The 18,964-nt window shown below is 31.7% G+C and overlaps 2 protein-coding genes across 16 annotated transcripts; both read right to left on the bottom strand.

Moving 5' to 3' along the window:
* Positions 1 to 525: 525 nt before the first annotated feature.
* LOC125420781 (sugar transporter ERD6-like 5) lies at positions 526 to 11,747 on the bottom strand. Of its 15 annotated transcripts, none has more exons than XR_009634642.1 (10): positions 11,411 to 11,733; positions 11,098 to 11,160; positions 10,731 to 10,777; positions 10,560 to 10,619; positions 10,242 to 10,303; positions 10,095 to 10,141; positions 9,249 to 9,965; positions 5,737 to 5,808; positions 5,462 to 5,634; positions 526 to 4,768 (listed from the first exon to the last, which is right to left on the bottom strand). XR_009634642.1 is itself a non-coding variant. In XM_060812344.1 (7 exons), exons 1-6 carry the CDS (start codon positions 11,619 to 11,621, stop codon positions 10,136 to 10,138), a joined length of 507 nt encoding a protein of 168 aa, XP_060668327.1. In that variant the 5' UTR covers positions 11,622 to 11,747; the 3' UTR covers positions 9,249 to 9,965; positions 10,095 to 10,135. The 15 variants fall into 15 exon arrangements, 11 of the variants coding, with proteins under 11 accessions (XP_060668327.1, XP_060668328.1, XP_048323813.2 ...); XR_009634641.1 differs by having other exon boundaries at positions 529 to 4,768; positions 10,731 to 10,820; positions 11,407 to 11,731; XR_009634640.1 differs by having other exon boundaries at positions 528 to 4,768; positions 10,731 to 10,820; positions 11,098 to 11,730.
* A 3,132-nt stretch (positions 11,748 to 14,879) lies between these two features.
* LOC132799696 (putative F-box/LRR-repeat protein At3g28410) lies at positions 14,880 to 16,527 on the bottom strand. The gene is made up of 3 exons (XM_060812152.1): positions 15,745 to 16,527; positions 15,491 to 15,652; positions 14,880 to 15,068 (listed from the first exon to the last, which is right to left on the bottom strand). The coding sequence occupies exons 1-3, from the start codon at positions 16,525 to 16,527 to the stop codon at positions 14,880 to 14,882; spliced, it is 1,134 nt and encodes a 377-aa protein (XP_060668135.1).
* Between the last annotated feature and the right edge of the window lie 2,437 nt (positions 16,528 to 18,964).

Below are 18,964 nucleotides of genomic sequence, written 5' to 3' on the forward strand. Positions count from 1 at the left end.
TGAAGCTGTTATGTATGGATTTTAGTAGACTACATATATATATATATATATATATATATATGTTAAAACAACTGTATTCAGAACACGCAATTTTGATTGGCCATCGACTAGGCATAGCTTAGAAAATATGTAACAGTAGTGCTTTGATTAGATTTACGAGATACACTTGAGCTAGCTTGCCATTTCTTGCCACCAAAAGGAATAAATAAATTCCTTATAGCTATCAGCAGACGAAATTAAACAAATTAATAAGACAAGTAATAGAATATATATAAAATGAAATATTATATACATAGGAAGAAGTAAGAACTATCATCATCTTCATTTCTTTATCCTAGTTTGGAAAACCAATACAAAAACTTGAAAGAGCTAGCCACAACCCATTATCAAAAAAAAAAAAAAAAAAAAACGCCAAGGCAATCCTTCTTTGTTCGTCTTGTAAATGTCATTTGTAAATAATTCACCTTTATTTTATTCATGTTATTGGAGATGATGATGGTCAGCTTGCAATCCTTAATTTATATCTATAAATATAATAAGGGGACAGATTGTCAGGTCCAAAACAACAAAATTAAAATATTGCAAATAATTTTTTTTATGCTATGCTAATGAGTGAGTGTTATTATGGCTGCATAAAAAAGAAATAGAGAGAAATGGCAATGGGGATTGGTGTTATGGTTTAATATTCCTACTTTTTGATCCAAGAAACAAAATAAAACCTTTTATATTGCCCTTTGAAATATATAAAAAGTGAGGAAATCTGGAAATTTTATGTAATGATTATGTCCTTAATTTATTTTTTTATTATTTTGTACATTTTTGTAGTTATTTAGTTGTTAGTAGTTTTTGTGGTTTTTTTCTATTGGTGGAAAATTTCCAAATTTCTCATATGCTCTTGTTCATTTGAATAGAAATCAAAGAAAGAATATACAAGGAGACATTTATCTATTTGAACCTCCAGGCTCCATCTTATCATTAGCTAGGTAAGCAGTATTCTGTGCCCTTTCATATGCACATCTTACACATAATATGCTAAGTTTGATTGCTGCATGGTTACTAATATTGATTTTCTATTTCTTTCAGTATTGGAGGAGCAAGTGATGGACCGAGCAGAAAATTGAAGCACAAAATTTACGATCGTAGAGTTACAAATGCAAGCTAATAAAATTACACATACACTCATAGAGATAGAGAAAGAGAGAGAGATATATATATAAATAGATAGAGAAGCATTGGTGGTGGTTTGTCCCCCATTAATATAAGTTGCTTCTCTGAACAACATAGAAAATATTTTGCAAACTAATTTTGCTTTAATGTAACGAACTTATCTGAAAACCTTTAGTTGTGCTGTATTGAATGAGTTTTAGAATTGTTCATAATTTCCATGATGGATTATTTTAGAGATGATAAGTCATCTCTTTATAAATTGCTTTGAATGAGTTTTAGAATTGTTCATAATTTCCATGATGGATTATTTTAGAGATGATAAGTCATCTCTTTATAAATTGCTCAATTTTGAACCTTTGTCATTATGCGCTATGCTTATAAATTGTGTTATTTGGTGTGACGGAAATGTTTGTATTGCATGGTTAGAATGTGAAATGTGAAATTAAAACTATTGTAAAGTTGTGTTTTTGTTTGAATATAATGGGAGGTTTGAATGTGAAACCATAATATATCTATAGGTTATCCTTAGGAAGCAATGTATAATGTACACTACTAACGTATAATGTACAATACTATATAGAAGATATTGTAGCTTTTAAATCCACATATGCGCTGGTTCAAAAAGATTCTTTAGCCATTTTCATTATATTGTTGCACAAATCCCATTAGGTGTATGTCATTTAGGTTCTGAAAAATTTTCCACCCGGAGGAAAATATTTCCTCTTTTTTTCCTGCTGGAGGAAAATTTTTCCTCGAGGCAGAAAATGTTTTCCTCCTGGAGGAAACTTTTTCCTCCAGGAGCAAAATTTTTCCTCCAGGCGAAAAACTTTTTTCGCCTCGAGGAAAAATTTTCCTCCAGGCTTTGCTCATGTAGGAAAAAACGTTTCCTCCATCTATTATGCTTTGTCGTATTTGATTTGCAGATAAATGGATTCAGATTACCAACGAAGGTTTTGGGACTCGGAGATATCGAGGATAAAGGTTAATTGTAGATCGAACTTCTGGAAAGCTGTGTCGGATATTAAGTTCAAGCTGACTCCAGCCCAAATAAAGAAGGTTGAGGATAGCTATTTTGGCCACTTTTTGAAGGCCAATGAGATACAATTTAGTGGCCACATTGTCAGCAGCATGCTGTATAGGTAGTGTGTTTGCGAAGACAAAGATTCTATGGTATTCAATTTTGGAAGGCGTGGTGCTAGATTTACACGAGAGACTTCACCATAATTACAGGTCTAGGGTTTGGTTACGAACCCAATAGACGAGTTAACATCTCTACTCGTATTAGTGACACGTATTTTGGTGGAAAGCAAAAGGTCACTAACGCGGAGATAATCGAAGCTTTCATGACCGCATAGTGTCAAGAAGATGATGAAGCCGACGATGATAGATTGAAGTTGGCTTTATTATATTTCCTAGAGACGGTTCTTCTAGGCAAAGAAAGCATGGCCACTGCACCTCATAATCACTTGGAGATGGTGGACGATTTAGAATACTTCAATAACTATCCATGGGGTATACATTGACCAGTGTTATGGAAAGTTCCTCGCCAATCCATCTAAGTTCCAATTCTCATACGCAATGCAAGAATATGTACTGGGGATTCGAATGAAGGAATCCAAGCCATGGAAATGCGTAAATCATGTAAAATATACATGTCCAAATTGTGTAATATTAACTATTCATTTAATCATGTGCCGTCCTTTATTTGTTGTGCTAACTGAAATCCTGTAATGTATTGACAGTTGTTGATTCCACTAAACAAGCGCAACATACATTGGCTGGTAGGGCACGTGGACTTGAAAGAGCATCGTATGACTGTATATGGTTCAGATAAGGCTGGTAACCGAAACATGGGAGAAATTTATTTCTAGAAATTATGCATAATGTTACCATACTTACTACGGTCTGCATCCTTTTATGAGCAGCGGTAGGATCTTGTAAACTCCGTTGATGAGTTTACATGTGAATTGGCACAAAATACCCCTCAACAAAGTAACAGGTAAAACCCCTTAATACATACATGTTTGTTGAATAAATATTAACTATTGAATATGGTTCTAATAATACTAATATATGTTATAATAATTGTTTTTTTATAGTGGTGATTGTGGCATGTTTATACTCAAGAACATCGAGTTTTTACATGCTAAATTACCAGTGACATTCACACAAGATGACATGGAGTTCTTTAGGAAGAAGTATGCATATGAGGCTTACAACAAAGAACTAAGCATATAAGCTGAGTGGTGATGACAAAAAGAAAGAAAAATGCATCACCACTCAGCTTATATGTTTAGTTCTTTGTTGTAAACCTCATATGCATATTTTTCCCTAAAGAACTCCATGTCATCTTGTGTGAATGTCACTGGTAATCTAGTATGTAAAAACTCGATAGTCTTGAGTGTAAACATGCCACAGTCACCACTACAAAAACACAATTATTATAACATATATTAGTATTATTAGAACCATATTCAATAGTTAATATTTATTCAACAAACATGTACGTATTAAGGGGTTTTACCAGTTACTTTGCTGAGGGGTATTTTGTGCCAATTCACATGTAAACTCATCAACGGAGTCTACAAGATCCGGCCGCTGCTCATAAAAGGATGCAGACCGCAGTAAGTATGGTAACATTATGCATAATTTCTGAAAATAACTTTCTCCCCTGTTTCGGTTACCAGCCTTATCTGAGTCATATACAGTCACACAACGCTCTTTCAAGTCCACGTGCCCTACCAGCCAATGTATGTTGCACTTGTTTAGTGGAATCAACAACTGTTAATACATTATAGGATTTCAGTTAGCACAATAAATAAAGGAAGTCACATGAATAAATGAATAGTTAACATTACACAATTTGAACATATATATTTTACATGATTTACCCATTTCCATGGCTTGGACTCCTTCATTCGAATCCCCGGCACATATTCTTGCATTGCGTATGAGAATTGGAACTTAGATGGATTGGCGAGGAACTTTCCATAACACTGCTCAATGTATACCCCATGGATAGTTATTGAAGTACTCTAAATCATCCACCATCTCCAAGTGATTATGAGATGCGGTGGCCATGCTTTCTTTGCCTAGAAGAACCGTCTTTCGGAAATATAATAAAACCAACTTCAAGCTATCATCGTCGGCTTCATCATCATCTTGACACTGTGCAGTCATGAAAGCTTCGGTTATCTCCGAGTTAGTGACCTTTCGCTTTCCGCCAAAATATGTGTCACTAATACGAGTAGAGATGTTCACTCGCCTATTGGCTTTGTAACCAAACCCTAGACTTGTAATTATGGTGAAGTCTCTCTGTGTAAATCTAGCACCACGCCCTCCAAAATTGAATACCATAGAATCCTTGTCGTCGCAAAAACACTGCCTGTACAGCATGCTTTTGACGATGTGGCCACTAAATTGTATCTCTTTGGCCTTCAAAAAGTGGCCAAAACAGCTATCCTCAAACTTCTTTATTTGGACTGGAGTCAGCTTGAACTTAATATCCGACACGGCTTTCCAGAAGTTCGATCTACAATTAACCTTTGCCCTCGATATCTCCGAATCCCAAAACTTTCGTTGGTAATCTGAATCCATTTATCTGCAAATCAAATACAACAAAGCATAACAGATGGAGGAAACGATTTTTCCGACACGGGGAAAGCCTGGAGGAAAAAATTTTCTGCCTGGAGGAAAACATTTTCCGCCTCGAGGAAAAAATTTCCTCCAGGAGGAAAAAAAGAGGAAATATTTTCCTTCAGGTGGAAAATTTTCCAGAACCTAAATGACATACACCTAATGGGATTTGTGCAACAATATAATGAAACTGGCTAAAGAATCTTTTCGAACCAGCGTATATGTGGATTTAAAAGCAACAATATCTTCTATATAGTATTGTACATTATACATTAGTGGTGTACATTAGACATTGCTTCCTAAGGATAACCTATGGATATATTATGGTTTTACATTCAAACCTCCCATTATATTCAAACAAAAACACAACTTCACAATAATTTTAATTTCACATTTCATATTCTAACCATGCAACACAAACATTTCCATCACACCAAATAACACAATTTATAAGCATAGCGCATAATGACAAAGGTTCAAAATTGAGCAATTTATAAAGAGATGACTTATCATCTCTTAAAAAATCCATCATGGAAATTATCAATAATTCTAAAACTCATTCAATACAACACAATTAAAGGTTTTCAGATAAGTTCGTTACATTAAAGCGGAATTAGTTTGCAAAATATTTTCTATGTTGTTCAGAGAAGCAACTTACATTAATGGGGGACAAACCACCAGCAGTGCTTCTCTATCTATTTATATATCTCTCTATCTCTTTCTCTATCTCTGTGAGTGTATGTGTAATTTTATCAGCTTGCACTTGTAACTCTACGATCGCAAATTTTGTGCTTTAATTTTCTGCTCGGTCCATCACTTGCTCCTCCAATGCTGAAAAAAATAGAAAATCAATATTAGTAACCATGCAGCAATCAAACTTAGCATATTATATGTGTAAGATGTGCATATGAAAGGACACAGAATACTGCTTACCTAGCTAATGATAAGATGGAGCCTGGAGGTTCAAATAGATAAATGTCTCCTTGTATATTCTTTCTTTGATTTCTATTCAAATGAACAAGAGCATATGAGAAATTTAGAAATTTTCCACCGATAGAAAAAAACCACAAGAACTACTAACAACTAAATAATTACAAAAATATACAAAATAATAAAAAAATAAATTAAGGACAAAATCATTGCATAAAATTTCCAGATTTCCTCACTTTTTATATATTTTAAAGGGCAATATAAAAGGTTTTATTTTGTTTCTTGGATCAAGAAGTAGGAATACTGAAGTAGGAATATTAAACCATAACACCAATCCCCATTGCCATTTCTCTCTATTTCTTTTTTATGCAGCCATAATAACACTCACTCACTAGTATAGCATAAAAAAAATTATTTGCAATATATTAATTTTGCTGTTTTGGACTAGACAATCTGTCCCCTTGTTATATTTATAGATATAAATTAAGGATTGCAAGCTGACCATCATCATCCCCAATAACATGAATAAAATAAAGGTGAATTATTTACAAATGACATTTACAAGACGAACAACGAAGGATTGCCTTGGCGTTTTTTTTTTTTTTTTTTTTTGATAATGGGTTGTGGCTAGCTCTTTCAAGTTTTTGTATTGGTTTTCCAAACTAGGATAAAGAAATGAAGATGATGATAGTTCTTACTTCTTCCTATGTATATAACATTTCATTTTATATATATTCCATTACTTGTCTTATTAATTTGTTTAATTTCGTCTGTTGATAGCTATAAGGAATTTATTTATTCCTTTTGGTGGCAAGAAATGGCAAGCTAGCTCAAGTGTATCTCGTAAATCTAATCAAAGCACTACTGTTACATATTTTCTAAGCTATGCCTAGTCAATGGCCAATCAAAATTGCGTGTTCTAAATACAGTTGTTTTAACCTATATATATATATATATATATGTAGTCTACTAAAATCCATACATAACAGCTTCAACTGCAAATAAATTTCAATGTATTTTAATATTCTCCTTATGAAAATTACGAATTGTTTGCTAGAGAAAGAGTTAAATTATTAAAAAAAAAAAAAAAGATACTAACTTAGTTTGCATGATAAACAAATGCTTAATAGATATATGAAAAGTTAGAGTTTTTTTCCCCTTAAGTTTTGAGCACATAATAATGAAAATAAGATTTAAATTCAATGTTGTATTTTTTGCAATAAGGTTTTGGAAGATCAAGCATTTTTTTTTTTTTTTAAAGACAGTTTTAATTTTGACTTAAGTTAGTGACTTGGAGTTTACCCAAAAAAAAAAATAATAATAATAGTTAGTGACTTAGAGGCATGTATTTTTGAAGGGTATAGAATGGGGTGCAGTACTATTATTGATTGTGGACTTCATTTTTCTTTTTCATTCTGTAAGTTCTTACTTAGGAGGGAAGAGAGAAAGGCTTTTTCATTTTTCCACTTCCTTTTTCGTTGAACCATTAAATAACTTGTAGTTGAAATGAGAAAGACTAATGTGCTACTGGAATTTCTTCAATATTGGTTTAAAAAAAAAATTAAATATAATAATTCTTATAAAAATTTGTTTTGATTTAAAAATATTTTATATACTAAATAATCGAATCCTACTATTTGATATTATTGATGATAATTATTAGCTTACCTGATAAATTTTAATTAATATATTATATTATTTTTTACAGTAAAATCTTTAAAAATAAATATTTTACTAGTAACAACTTAGATTATCGTATGATACATAGGTCCTACTAACAATCATCTTTAGCATTAATTGTGTATCATTTATGATCAATATGAATATCGCTAAAAAGGAACTAAAAAAAATTCCCTATATCCGCCTAAAAATTACATTTTGTATAATAGAACAAGAGCAACATGGTTTGATTGAAACATTATGGTTCTATGGTCCTTTGGATACTATATTTGACTCTTAATATATATATATATATATAATCCGATCATGCATTGTTGTAACATAAACTTTAATGAGATGGGTCAGTAAGCTCAAAACAAGTGAGGTTTGATGATTTTCGCACATATATCTATAACTTTTTATGGTGCTTATAAAGTCCAAATTTAATGAAAATTATAAAGCTGTCCCATAATAAGTTCTATTCAATGATGCTAATGAGAAGTCAAACCTTCACTTGGACATTAATTTCTTGTAAAATAATTTAGAATGCACTGTGCATCAACCATCAAGTTGATAAAGCTGGTGAATGCTACTTTGTTAATCAGGTATTGATTTAGACATTCTACTTAACTATGCCCTATATCATCCACAGCTTTTTGCTTTTCAATTTGTATTCCCTATATATTATTAAATGTATTTTCTTCTTGAGTTTGTACTATTATACTGTTTTGATTATATTTAATGTAGCTGATATTTTTTTAGCCTAATGTTTGGAGTTGGAGGAGAATATGATTTGTCAAAGTAACTGAAATTTTCTTGCCGTAGTCCAAAACAAAGAGAAAGAACAGAACTCATTAATAGGAAATCAAAATCGAACAAAACAAATTCAATGATAAAAAATATATTAACTAATAATACAAAAGCTCCAAAACTAAGAACAAAAAGTTTGCAAGAAAGAAGAGAAACCTTACAGCAACCTAAAGATCAGAAATGGGGTTGCACAAAATTTTCAAAAACTAGGATCAGAAATGCTTAACTAATAACTCTACAATAATGAAAAAGAGAAACATCCTTTCTATTTTCATTTTCTTTTTCTTTTCTTTCTATCCAAACATCCAACAAAATGACAATACTTTAGATGTCAGGATATGAGGTAACTACATGCAGTTGATGAAGATTACATGAACAAGATTACATTTTCTTTTCTCACATTTTCTCTCGACCCGAACAGAGCATTAACTCAATTTAGCGGAACCCCACAAATATTCACCCCACAAAGAACTAGTAGCTCATTCCACTTAAATCACTTAATTGACAAAATTAAAACACTAAATCATAGATTACATGAACAAGATCACAAACTCAATAGCAACTATAAGCTTCCATCAACATAATCACATTAAACTCATTTCAAACTCAAGCATCAACAAACATAGAGCCCCCAAAAATGCCACATTTAAAAGCCAAGAGCAGGACCAAAGCTCTACTTTTTAGATTGCCTACCATTTCCCAAATCAAAGACAAGTAAACAATTCCACAGAACCATATACAGCGAATTAACAACAACAAAAAAAAAAAAAAAACAAAAACAAAACTGCTAGTATAGAAGAGAAAAATGCTTACCCAGATCATCCTAGGAACTAAGAAATTTTGGGGTTTGTGGATTTCAGATCTAAGTGTGTAAGCCTCTAAGCTTAGTGTTCTTGTGAGAGTGATAGAAGCTAGCAAAGGCAGAGAGAAAAAGAAAGAGAGAGAGACAGTATGTAGAAGAAAATCGGCTTCACGTGGCCCCTACATTCCACAATCTGATTTTCAGTCCATATTTTTAGTCAAAAAAAAGTTCTTGAAACTCTTACCTCTTTTAGCTATTCCTTCACTTTCTTCTTCAGCGATTCCTTCACTTTCTTCTTTCACGATTCCTTCACTTTCTTCTTTGGCAAACTAACTGACGAAAATGTGGATCTTCTAGAGAAATTTGCAAGCTAATTTTGATTTTCCAAAAACTTGTCTCTCTGCTCAAAGACAAAAATCAAACAACATCGCATGGGCATGGGGAGGGAGGACAATTTTCCAAAAACTGGTTCTTCTATGACATCGGCGAATGGGAGGACAATTTTGCTTGAAGTGAAAATGGCGCTGGTGTGTTTCTAAAGGGAAAGGGAAAGCTTAGCTTTGTTCGAAAGCCCTAGTTGTGTTTTGAAAGGAAAAGGGAAAGAAGGAAAAAAAAACAAAAAACAACAAAATAAAAAAAAGTTGCATTTCGGTAGAAAAAAAAGACCCAAAAAAAAAAAGTACAAAGGGTATTTTGATCCTGATATACCAAAAAGTTGGCTAAAATTTAAAAAAAAAAAAAAATTTGCTATTTTTCGAAAAGTGATTTGTAAAGTGGTTAGTTTTCAATAAAACCCCTGCCCACCACGCATTCCATTCTCTTTATTTCAACAATTCTTTCAGCCCAGTCCGGTCCAAGCCCAACAAATTGGGCTCAAATGAGGCCTTTGTCGGATTCTCTTCCAAATTCTTTCCAACCAATATAGGCAGGTGTTAGTTGCTCTCCAACCAATATATACATCCTCCAAAAAAAAAAAAAAAAAAATGTCATTGACACGCCACAACATCTCATCAACTGTATATTGATGGTAAGTAGCTTCTCAGGTGATCGTGTTAATTGATATCCAAATTCAGGATGTTTATGCTTTTACCTGATGAGCTGCTGTAAATCCTCCTCGAAGATTCTTGGGTGTTATTTCTGCTATGTTTAGATACATAATTGGCAATTGGAACACAAATATTTCCATCTGGCACATCACTAAAAGCTGGAAGTAAATGGATATATTCGGATAACTTACTACATAGGAAGCCCCATCCCACATCCTACCAGAAGTCTTCCAAGGTTCAGCCACCAAGAAACCTTTCAACCATAACTAAACACTTACAATAGGAACAGAACACCAACAACAAAGGTGTTTATTTTATTCTGAACATCTCTTTTAAAGTGAAAATCTACGATGTGAAAGCTTATCCTTGAAAGTTGCACGTGACAAAAGTTGGACATAAAAATTACACTCTGTGGAGTTGATTGCAAACTTCTACATATTGTACCAGATATAGAAAACAAAATCATTGAAATGGTAGAAAACCAGAGAGACAGAGAGAAGATGTAAAACCTTTGAGAAAACTATGGCAAGCCATCCTCAAATACAGATTATCTCGGAAATGCCCATTGTCTGCCACACAGAACAAACAAATTGGAATAAATTTGAAGAGTTTTGATTCGATTCAGATTGAAAATCTTACCATACATAGAGAAACAAAAACAGGGCAATAGAAAAACTTACACATCTTCTTCCTAGGTAATCTGCTATTTTCCCACTCGCTATAGCACCTATCATTGCTCCAATTGTCAATATTGAACCAAAGAGCGAATACTGCATGTGAGATAATATGATCAAAGGTATAGACTATGGCAAAGAAAAGAAATATATATATATATATATATAATTTTGATAAAATGAATTCTAATTTTACATGTCTTTATTGCAACATTAACATTTGAGGCAATTAGACAGCTCAAACAATATAGATACAGCAATTCACATACTGTATGTCCAAAAAACTAAAATTCTTTTTGCTATGCGCAATTGTATATAAACCTGAAATTATGAAAACAAAGATGAAAAGAGAAGGAAAAAGGTATATACAAACCCCAGCCACAGTGAGGCCCAGGTCAGCACTAATTCCAGATTGAGCCGGTGAGGAATATCGAATCTGCAAATCAATATCATAAACTGGTCCTTCGATATCCAATAGTGGGTCAATCCTACTGCTAGAACTATCTTAAAGAATCAGAACAGTTTCTAAATGCCTTTTTCATAGGAACATATATAATTACATCATATTTAGGAGAAAATCCACCGACCAACTAATTGCAAATTTGCAACATACATACGGCAATCAGAAAAAAAAGAAAACTAGAATTAAAAAGTAATAAAACAAAAACAGAAAAATACTTACAGACCAAAAACATAGGATCCACACACAGCAACCAAGGAGGTGACGACAACCATAGTTGTAGCTGATGAAAAAGAAGATCGATTTTCATTTGTACCAGCACTGTCTCTGCTGCTGATACTACATTCCACAGCACCAGAAGACCCATCACTACGTTTAACAGGCAGCAGAGGATCATTTAATAACCCTCCTCCTTTTTCTATGCTTTCTCTACCCATCTTTTTCTTTGCAAACCAGGTCTCTGAAAATGGAAGTCGAAAGTGAAAGACTGTGGAGTGTGAAAAATAAATAAAAAAAAAGGAGAGAGAGGGATTTGGGTGTGATATAGAAATGCTGTGAAGGTAAGTTTGTCGTTTTTCTGTTGAATTTTCAGACTCTTTTTTAATTTCTTTCGAGTTCCATGTCATCTCTGACAACTCTTTGTCAACCTTGGTCTGGTAATAATTAATTAACCACGTCCATGCCATGTCACTCTCTCCTGATTGCCTGTTAAAATTCCTTCTTTGGTAATTGGCGCAGTGCGTTTTCTTATTCGTCATACCATGCTTATTTGTTATATCAATTGGCTTTACTTGTTTTTTTCTTTTTCATTTTTTTCTTTTTCATTTTTTAAAATTTTCAAAATTAAAATTCAAATTTGGAAATGGTGATGGTCACCCATTAAATTTCCATTAAAAATAGAATTTTTTTTTAATAATAATAAAATGAAATAAAATAAAACAATAGCACAAATAAGGACCTTTAGAATTTCTGGGGATTCTCAGTTTGAGTTTATTTGTGTACGGAAAGTTGATGGAAAACAGAAAATTTGAAAACATTTCAATATTATTTAGTAAAACACATTTCAAATTATTCTAATCTAATCTATTTGGCAGCTGTGTTAGTGACACGTTGAATTTTTAGATGTATAACTATTATTCTTTTGTCTTAAAAAAATTTTGTAATTTGATGTTACTATATATATATATATATATATATATATTTTGTGGCATCAATTGTAAAAGTCAATTTGCTCAAGAAAGAAATCATCTTCTAATAATAATAATAAGGTAATTAGTTTATTTTTCTTTGTTATAATCATAGTAGATCTGTCAGGTTAGTGTATTTTATAAATGTTTGTATATATTTGGCCTAGTTGGAATAATAATAATTGTATATATTTTTATGAATGTTTATTAATATTTTAAAAATAATAAGATAATAAAGCTAAGTTTATTTTTCTTTGTTACAATTATGGTTGGTAGATCTTTGTTTGTTAATATATATATATATATATAGAGGATATACTACGGTGGACCATAAATATTAGTGAAGATTTTTTAAAAAAAAATATATATATATATATATGTACATCATCAATATTTGTCTTTGTATATGAAAATTCAAGGTAGGAGCTGCTTTTAAAATATTCAGCAAACGGTGAATTTGTATTATTTTGGAAACAATGATCCATTATCAATTCCAAATTAATGCTCAAGCTTGCTAAACTCAGGAATTTGACGGAATGATGCTGAAATCATATCCGTGTAGACCTAAGTAACCAAATTAAAATTTTAACTTCCAAACAGAAAAAAAAAAATTAAAATTTTAAATTCCAACAAAAAAAAACAAAAATTAATAATTAGGAAGCAGAAAAAAAAATTAATAATAATAGTAAGCTACCTACATCAATAGTAAGCCCGTTGATTTGATTAAGCAGGGTGACATAAGAGTCGATCTTGAAGACGTGAGAATGGATGGCCAGAATTATGTGGGAGAGAATTGGGGCAGATACGTTGACGCTTTAGAAATTAACACCACCATTTATTTATATTGTATTAAGATTTTCAGCGGAGGAGAAGATTTGGAGACGTTGCAGGCCCCTGCATCTTTCTATATACAAGCAGTTAAAGATTGGGAGCAGATACAATGCTCAACCTGTGAAGTTTATTGGAATTCAAAAGAGAGAAACGTTCTAGAAAGGGAGAGTTGGAGAATAAACGGTGAACGACGTCTTCAGTGACATATATTCCCTCCAAATAGGGAATGAATATTATCAGCTATGAAACTAGCATCGTAATACATAAGAGAAGTAAGTTTCAGAATGAGCACAAAATGACAAAAAGAAAATATATATATATATATATAAAGGTAGAAACGAGGCTTATGTTATTCTCTAATGTTTAAAAAAAAAAAAAAACACGCGTTGAATGGAGGAGCGACCAATTTTTTGTCAACGACTATTTGACAACGTATTTTGTTGAGTACTCTGTTGACAATGACATTGCTGTTGCAATTGCAAATACTGACCCATAATTTTATACCGTGTCAACTTTTATAATAATCTCCATTTTAATTTTGTTTTTTATTGTTCAAAAAAAGATTTAATTTAATCAATAAGGCTTAAATTAGTATAATTTTAATTTTTTAAGCTGAAAATAAATAAGGCCAATCATTTAAAATATTTAAATTTAATAAATTGAAATAGATCATATCAAATTTAATGGATTCAAATGATAGAATTTATTTATCTTCAATTTAAAAGATTCAAAATATTTTTATTGATCCTTCTTGTTGATTTAATTATTGATTGATATAATCTTAACAAAGAAAATCTCCATTTTGTTTTTGTTTTTATTTTTCAAATGGAGTTTTAATTTAATTCATTGATATCATATTAACAAAGAAATCTTAATTATCACCCCAAAAAAAAAAAAAAAAAAACATAAAAGAAAAATCCTGGTCTCTTTCTTGTCCTTAACTCTTTGCAAGTCCAATAGATTACGTAGCTGAGAGATATTCACCCACCATTTCCATTTCTTATCTCTCTCTCTCTCTCTCTCTCTCTCTCTCTCTCGCTCTCTCTCTCTCAGAGCAATTGCATTATGTAAAGGATGGTGCACTAAGTACACACAAGATTATAAATTCACTATATTTATTATTTCCCCTATCTTCAAACTGGTGTCAATTTGCTTAAATCCTTGAAACTGATGGATTTGGCTATTCACCAAACTATCTGAAAAGCATCAGTCTTTCTCGTTTTCTATTGGCATTCCAGTCTCTTCTAAGCATTCCTATAAGTATAATACATTATATAGTATGTACCAAATAAGAAACTAATTACACATTGAGAGGAATAAAGCATGGAAGAGAGGCTACTAACAAGGTCTCCTCCTAAGGCTGATGATTAATGGCGGCCACAGTGACACAGACCCAAATGACTCCCCATCCGTGAAAAGTATAAAATGAATTATTAAATCTCAGAAGAAACTATCTGTTGCATCAACTTATGATTTTTAGATAGATATCATGTAAAAGATTACAAGAAGATCCATATAGAATTAGAATATTTTTTTATAACAATCTAATAGGGTGTATTTGGATCGATGCTAGTCTTAAATAATAATATAAAAGATACAATTTGTCCATAATCAAAATTTAATTAAATTAAGATATAATTACCTCTGCATTAGGATGCATTTGGATTATTTTGGTTTTCAGTTGCTGGGCACACTCAATGCAGAGTTCTTCATATTGATTATCAATTTATCTTCATAGTGACGCCCCCAAATACTTGAACCCATAAAGCCAATGAATATTTTCTCCACTGACACAGCGTACTCAAGTAAATCCAACAAAAACTCAACTTCATATTGGCTCCCAGCAAAGTTATTCAACTTCACCACCTTAAGATATTTACATGCGTGGTTCTGATTCACCTCCACTTCTTTAGGTATATACAGATCAAAACAAAAACCAAAACCATATTCAAATAAATATCACTCAAAACAATTTCCATAATAAAAAAATATATATATTATTAAAAATAAAAAATTAATAACTTTAAGGCATTATCTCTAGCGGGATGTTCTGAAAGTTTGTAATCCTACCATATGGCATTACAGATTCACTCATAATTTTTGTCAACATATAGTATAAGATAAATTCACTTAACAAAGGATTATTATAAATTAGCAATAAAAGTATAATGGGGAACGTCGCAACAATGTTTCTTGGCAAGAAGACTTCATTACAAACTGTATTTTGGAATTTTAGGTAAAATAAATAAATATATATATATATATATATATGTAGATTCGCAAGGCACCTTGAATGAGAAAGTGTTCAAGAAAGGAGCTGCCTTTAGAATATCCAGCAAACGGCAAACTGGTATTATTTTGGAACAATGATCCATTATCAATTCCAAATGCTCAAGCTTGCTAAACTCAGGAAATTGAGGAAATGCAGCCGAAATAATTTCCGTGTAGACCTAAGTAACCAAATTAAAATTTTATATTTCAACCGAAAAACAAAAATAATTAGGAAGAAAAAAAACAATAATTATAATTGTAAGCTACCTACATCAAAAGTAAGTCTTTTGATTTGACTAAGCAGGGTGACATAAGCGTCGAGTTTGAAGGCCCGACCATGGATGGCAAGAATTATGTGGGAGAGATTTGGGGCAGATACGTTGACGCTTTCGAAATTAACACCGTAAATTATTTGTATTGTATTAAGGTTTTCGGCAGAGGAGGAGATTTCGAGATGTTGCAGGCCCCTGCATCTTCCTATATACAAGGAATTGAGATTGGGAGCAGATACAATGCTCAACCTGTGAAGTTTATTGAAACTCAAAAGAGAGAAACGTTCAAGAATGGGAGAGTTGGAGAATAAACGGTGAACAAGGTCTGCAGTGATATTTATTCCCTCCAAATACAAAACCCTGAGCGAATGAAAATTATCAGCTATGAAACTAGCATCATAAAACATAAGAGAATTAAGTTTCAGAGTGAGCTCTTTGACATGTTTCTCAGCAGCGAAATCCATCCGTGCCTCAATATGATGATGGTCGTCTGATCTCAAGTCCACAGCAATTACTGAAAACTCGTGCAGAGTAGGTGCCTTATGCAATTTCAATACTTGATACACCTCTATTATCCTCTTCCTCCTCTTCTTTCTCAAATCACGTAGCTTTATATCCGAGGACCACCCTCTGTCCAGAAAAAAACATAACCTAGGTGTAATCCGAATCGAAAGGTTCCAAATCTTATGCCATCGCCGAGAAAGCACACTCATTCTTGCTGCTTCATCTGTCGTCAACAAACACATAATTGATACCAGAATTTCAACTGGTAATTTGCTCATCTCCTCGTCTTTCTCTTTCAGCAGCGGTGGCGGCCTCTTCTTCTTCTTTTTCCACTGGACATCATAGGCCTCCTCCTGTTCAACATCATCATCATCATGTAGTATTTTTTTGGGTGGACGGAGAAAATCAAATTCCTTCCCTTCTTCACTCTCTTACTTTTCGCCATGTTATGTAATTTTGCTTTCTGTTTGGCCTGGAGGAGAAAGAAAATTTAAACAGACAAGATAATACAAAGTTTTTTATGTACCTAACTTATATATTATATATATTATACACAAGCATGTTATTGCTAGGAAATAGGGTTTTGTACTCTCATGCACTCATGCCCGCCACGTATTCTATCCTCTTTTTTTTTTTTTTTTTTTGCTAGAGGTATTCTATCCTCTTTATTTCAACAAAACCTGCACGCTTGAATAAGAGTACATGCTTGGTTCGTTGGTAACTACGAAGGGGTGCGTAAATTCCGTCTGCCCAGTCTGGGCCAGACCCAAGAAATTGGGCTCAAATGAAGCCTCTGTTGGATTCTATTCCAAATTCTTTCCACCCAATCAGTTGGTCTCCGAGTTCGGCTTAGATAAGAGATATTCATTATTTCACCCAAAAAAAAAAAAAAAAAAAAAAAAAAAAAAGATATTCATATTTGTGTAAAATTAGTTGGCCAACCATCAATCTCTCTTCTAACCCCCTTATCTAACAATTTTCTCTCTCTCTCTCCTATCCGCTCTTTCTACTCTCTTAATCTGTTGTGAGAAATTACAAGTTTGGGTTTACCTTTAATCTCAATCCTCTCCAAGATCCTGACAAGATGAAAAAGAGTTAAATTGTTTTTAATAGTATAATTATTATTATTAGTATTATTTATATATATATATATATATGCATAGATTTTATGCATGTGTATGGCATGGGTGGTTTTGGCAAAACCATCCTTGCTAAACAGGTTTGTAGACAAGCCAAAAGAAGAAAAGGTTTTTTTTTTTTTTTTTTTAAATAATGTAATTATAGTCACTGTATCTCAAAATCAAGACCTTAAAAAGATTCAAAAAGAAATTGCTGAGAAGTTACACCTAGAAAAGAGGAAAACATATTTGTAAGAGCACAAACACCATGTCAGGGACTTTGGTGTATTACATATTTGTCATGTTTTATTTAACAAGCAGTTTTTAAAATCTGATAGCTTGTCGATCCATACCCCATTATGGTAACTATATTCTTTTTAAATCTTCTACATACAAAAAAATCTGATTTTATATTTTATTTAGTTAAATATAACAATTTCCACTACACCATTAAACCTATCCTCATGATTATTATTTTTTAAGAATAATGTTGAATTTATAGCTGAACCAAGTATATGCACTCAAGCAATACACGAAGATTTTAATTGGAAACAAAGAGTGAGCTAGTAATTGATCATACATATTTATATATATATAATAGCAGGAAGATTGTGAACACAAGTTTGGGATTGCTTTGGGGAGTGTTAAAATCAATTATCCTATAATTTAGAAGTATCAATTATCCTATAATTTAGAAGCATTAACAAGCTTAATAAAATAATAATTTTCTTGATTATTTATAATTTGGATCATTACAAACGAGCTTTTAAAGTTAGGTACGATTCTTTTAAAAAAATATGATTCTTTAATAGGCAGATAAAAAAAAAATCAAAATTCTCAAAATACCATTATTTAATTAAAATTCCATTTATATTACCATCTACCCTACAAAATACTATTTTCAATTAAAACTCTTCTATCTAAAATAAGGTGCGCTTAATTAGTTAGCAATTCACGTTTATATTTAAAATATGGTGGATTTGAGGAATTGAAGTGGCGTATTATTATAAATGACAAAAAATAAATAAATAAATAAAGCTTTCCTATAAAATAACAACCTTAAGTTTTTTTTTTTTAAGTTTTATTATATTTTTTGAATCTTTTTAAAAGTAAATTTAATGTAATTATTGATAAATTTTTTATTTTTAAATTGAATTCAATTTTAGTATAAGAAATATCATAACTACATATAAATTCTTATCAATACTTATATACATTATATCTATTTTAGTATTGTAAAATTTAATTAATAAAATTTAATAAATTACCAAATACTTATTTATAAGTTTTGCACTTTACATTACCGATACAGGTTTTTATTTTATTTTTTTTTTAAAAAATCTAAGTAATTTCAAATTAAGTTTAGATAAAGTTCTTGATCCTTCTTTGAATTTTCAGATTTTTTTAATATTTACTTTCAAAATTCCATGTCATCTCGACAATTCTCTGTCAATTTACTGTGTAACAACAAATATCCAACCACGTCCATGCCATGTCACTCTCTCTTTCTTGCCCGTTACATAAATCGCCCCGGATTTGTCAGTTTCCGTTTATTTTATTTATTTATTTATTTTTTTTTTTTCGCATATTGAAAGTT

This window comes from Ziziphus jujuba, chromosome 10, assembly GCF_031755915.1.
Source record: "Ziziphus jujuba cultivar Dongzao chromosome 10, ASM3175591v1".
NCBI classification, from domain to species: domain Eukaryota; kingdom Viridiplantae; phylum Streptophyta; class Magnoliopsida; order Rosales; family Rhamnaceae; genus Ziziphus; species Ziziphus jujuba.

Coding starts and splice junctions, on each gene's coding strand:
- LOC125420781 (XM_048467856.2), bottom strand. CDS start 11,581: ATGATCCTCTGCTGCCTGTTAAACGTAGTGATGGGTCTTCTGGTGCTG. Junction 10,778..11,097: donor TGGGCCTCACTGTGGCTGGG/GTTTGTATATAC, acceptor GAGCAATGATAG/GTGCTATAGCGAGTGGGAAA. Junction 10,304..10,559: donor TTGCCATAGTTTTCTCAAAG/GTTTTACATCTT, acceptor TATGGTTGAAAG/GTTTCTTGGTGGCTGAACCT.
- LOC132799696 (XM_060812152.1), bottom strand. CDS start 16,527: ATGAGCAAATTACCAGTTGAAATTCTGGTATCAATTATGTGTTTGTTG. Junction 15,653..15,744: donor TCAAAAGACTTACTTTTGAT/GTAGGTAGCTTA, acceptor TTGGTTACTTAG/GTCTACACGGAAATTATTTC. Junction 15,069..15,490: donor TGAACACTTTCTCATTCAAG/GTGCCTTGCGAA, acceptor AAATATCTTAAG/GTGGTGAAGTTGAATAACTT.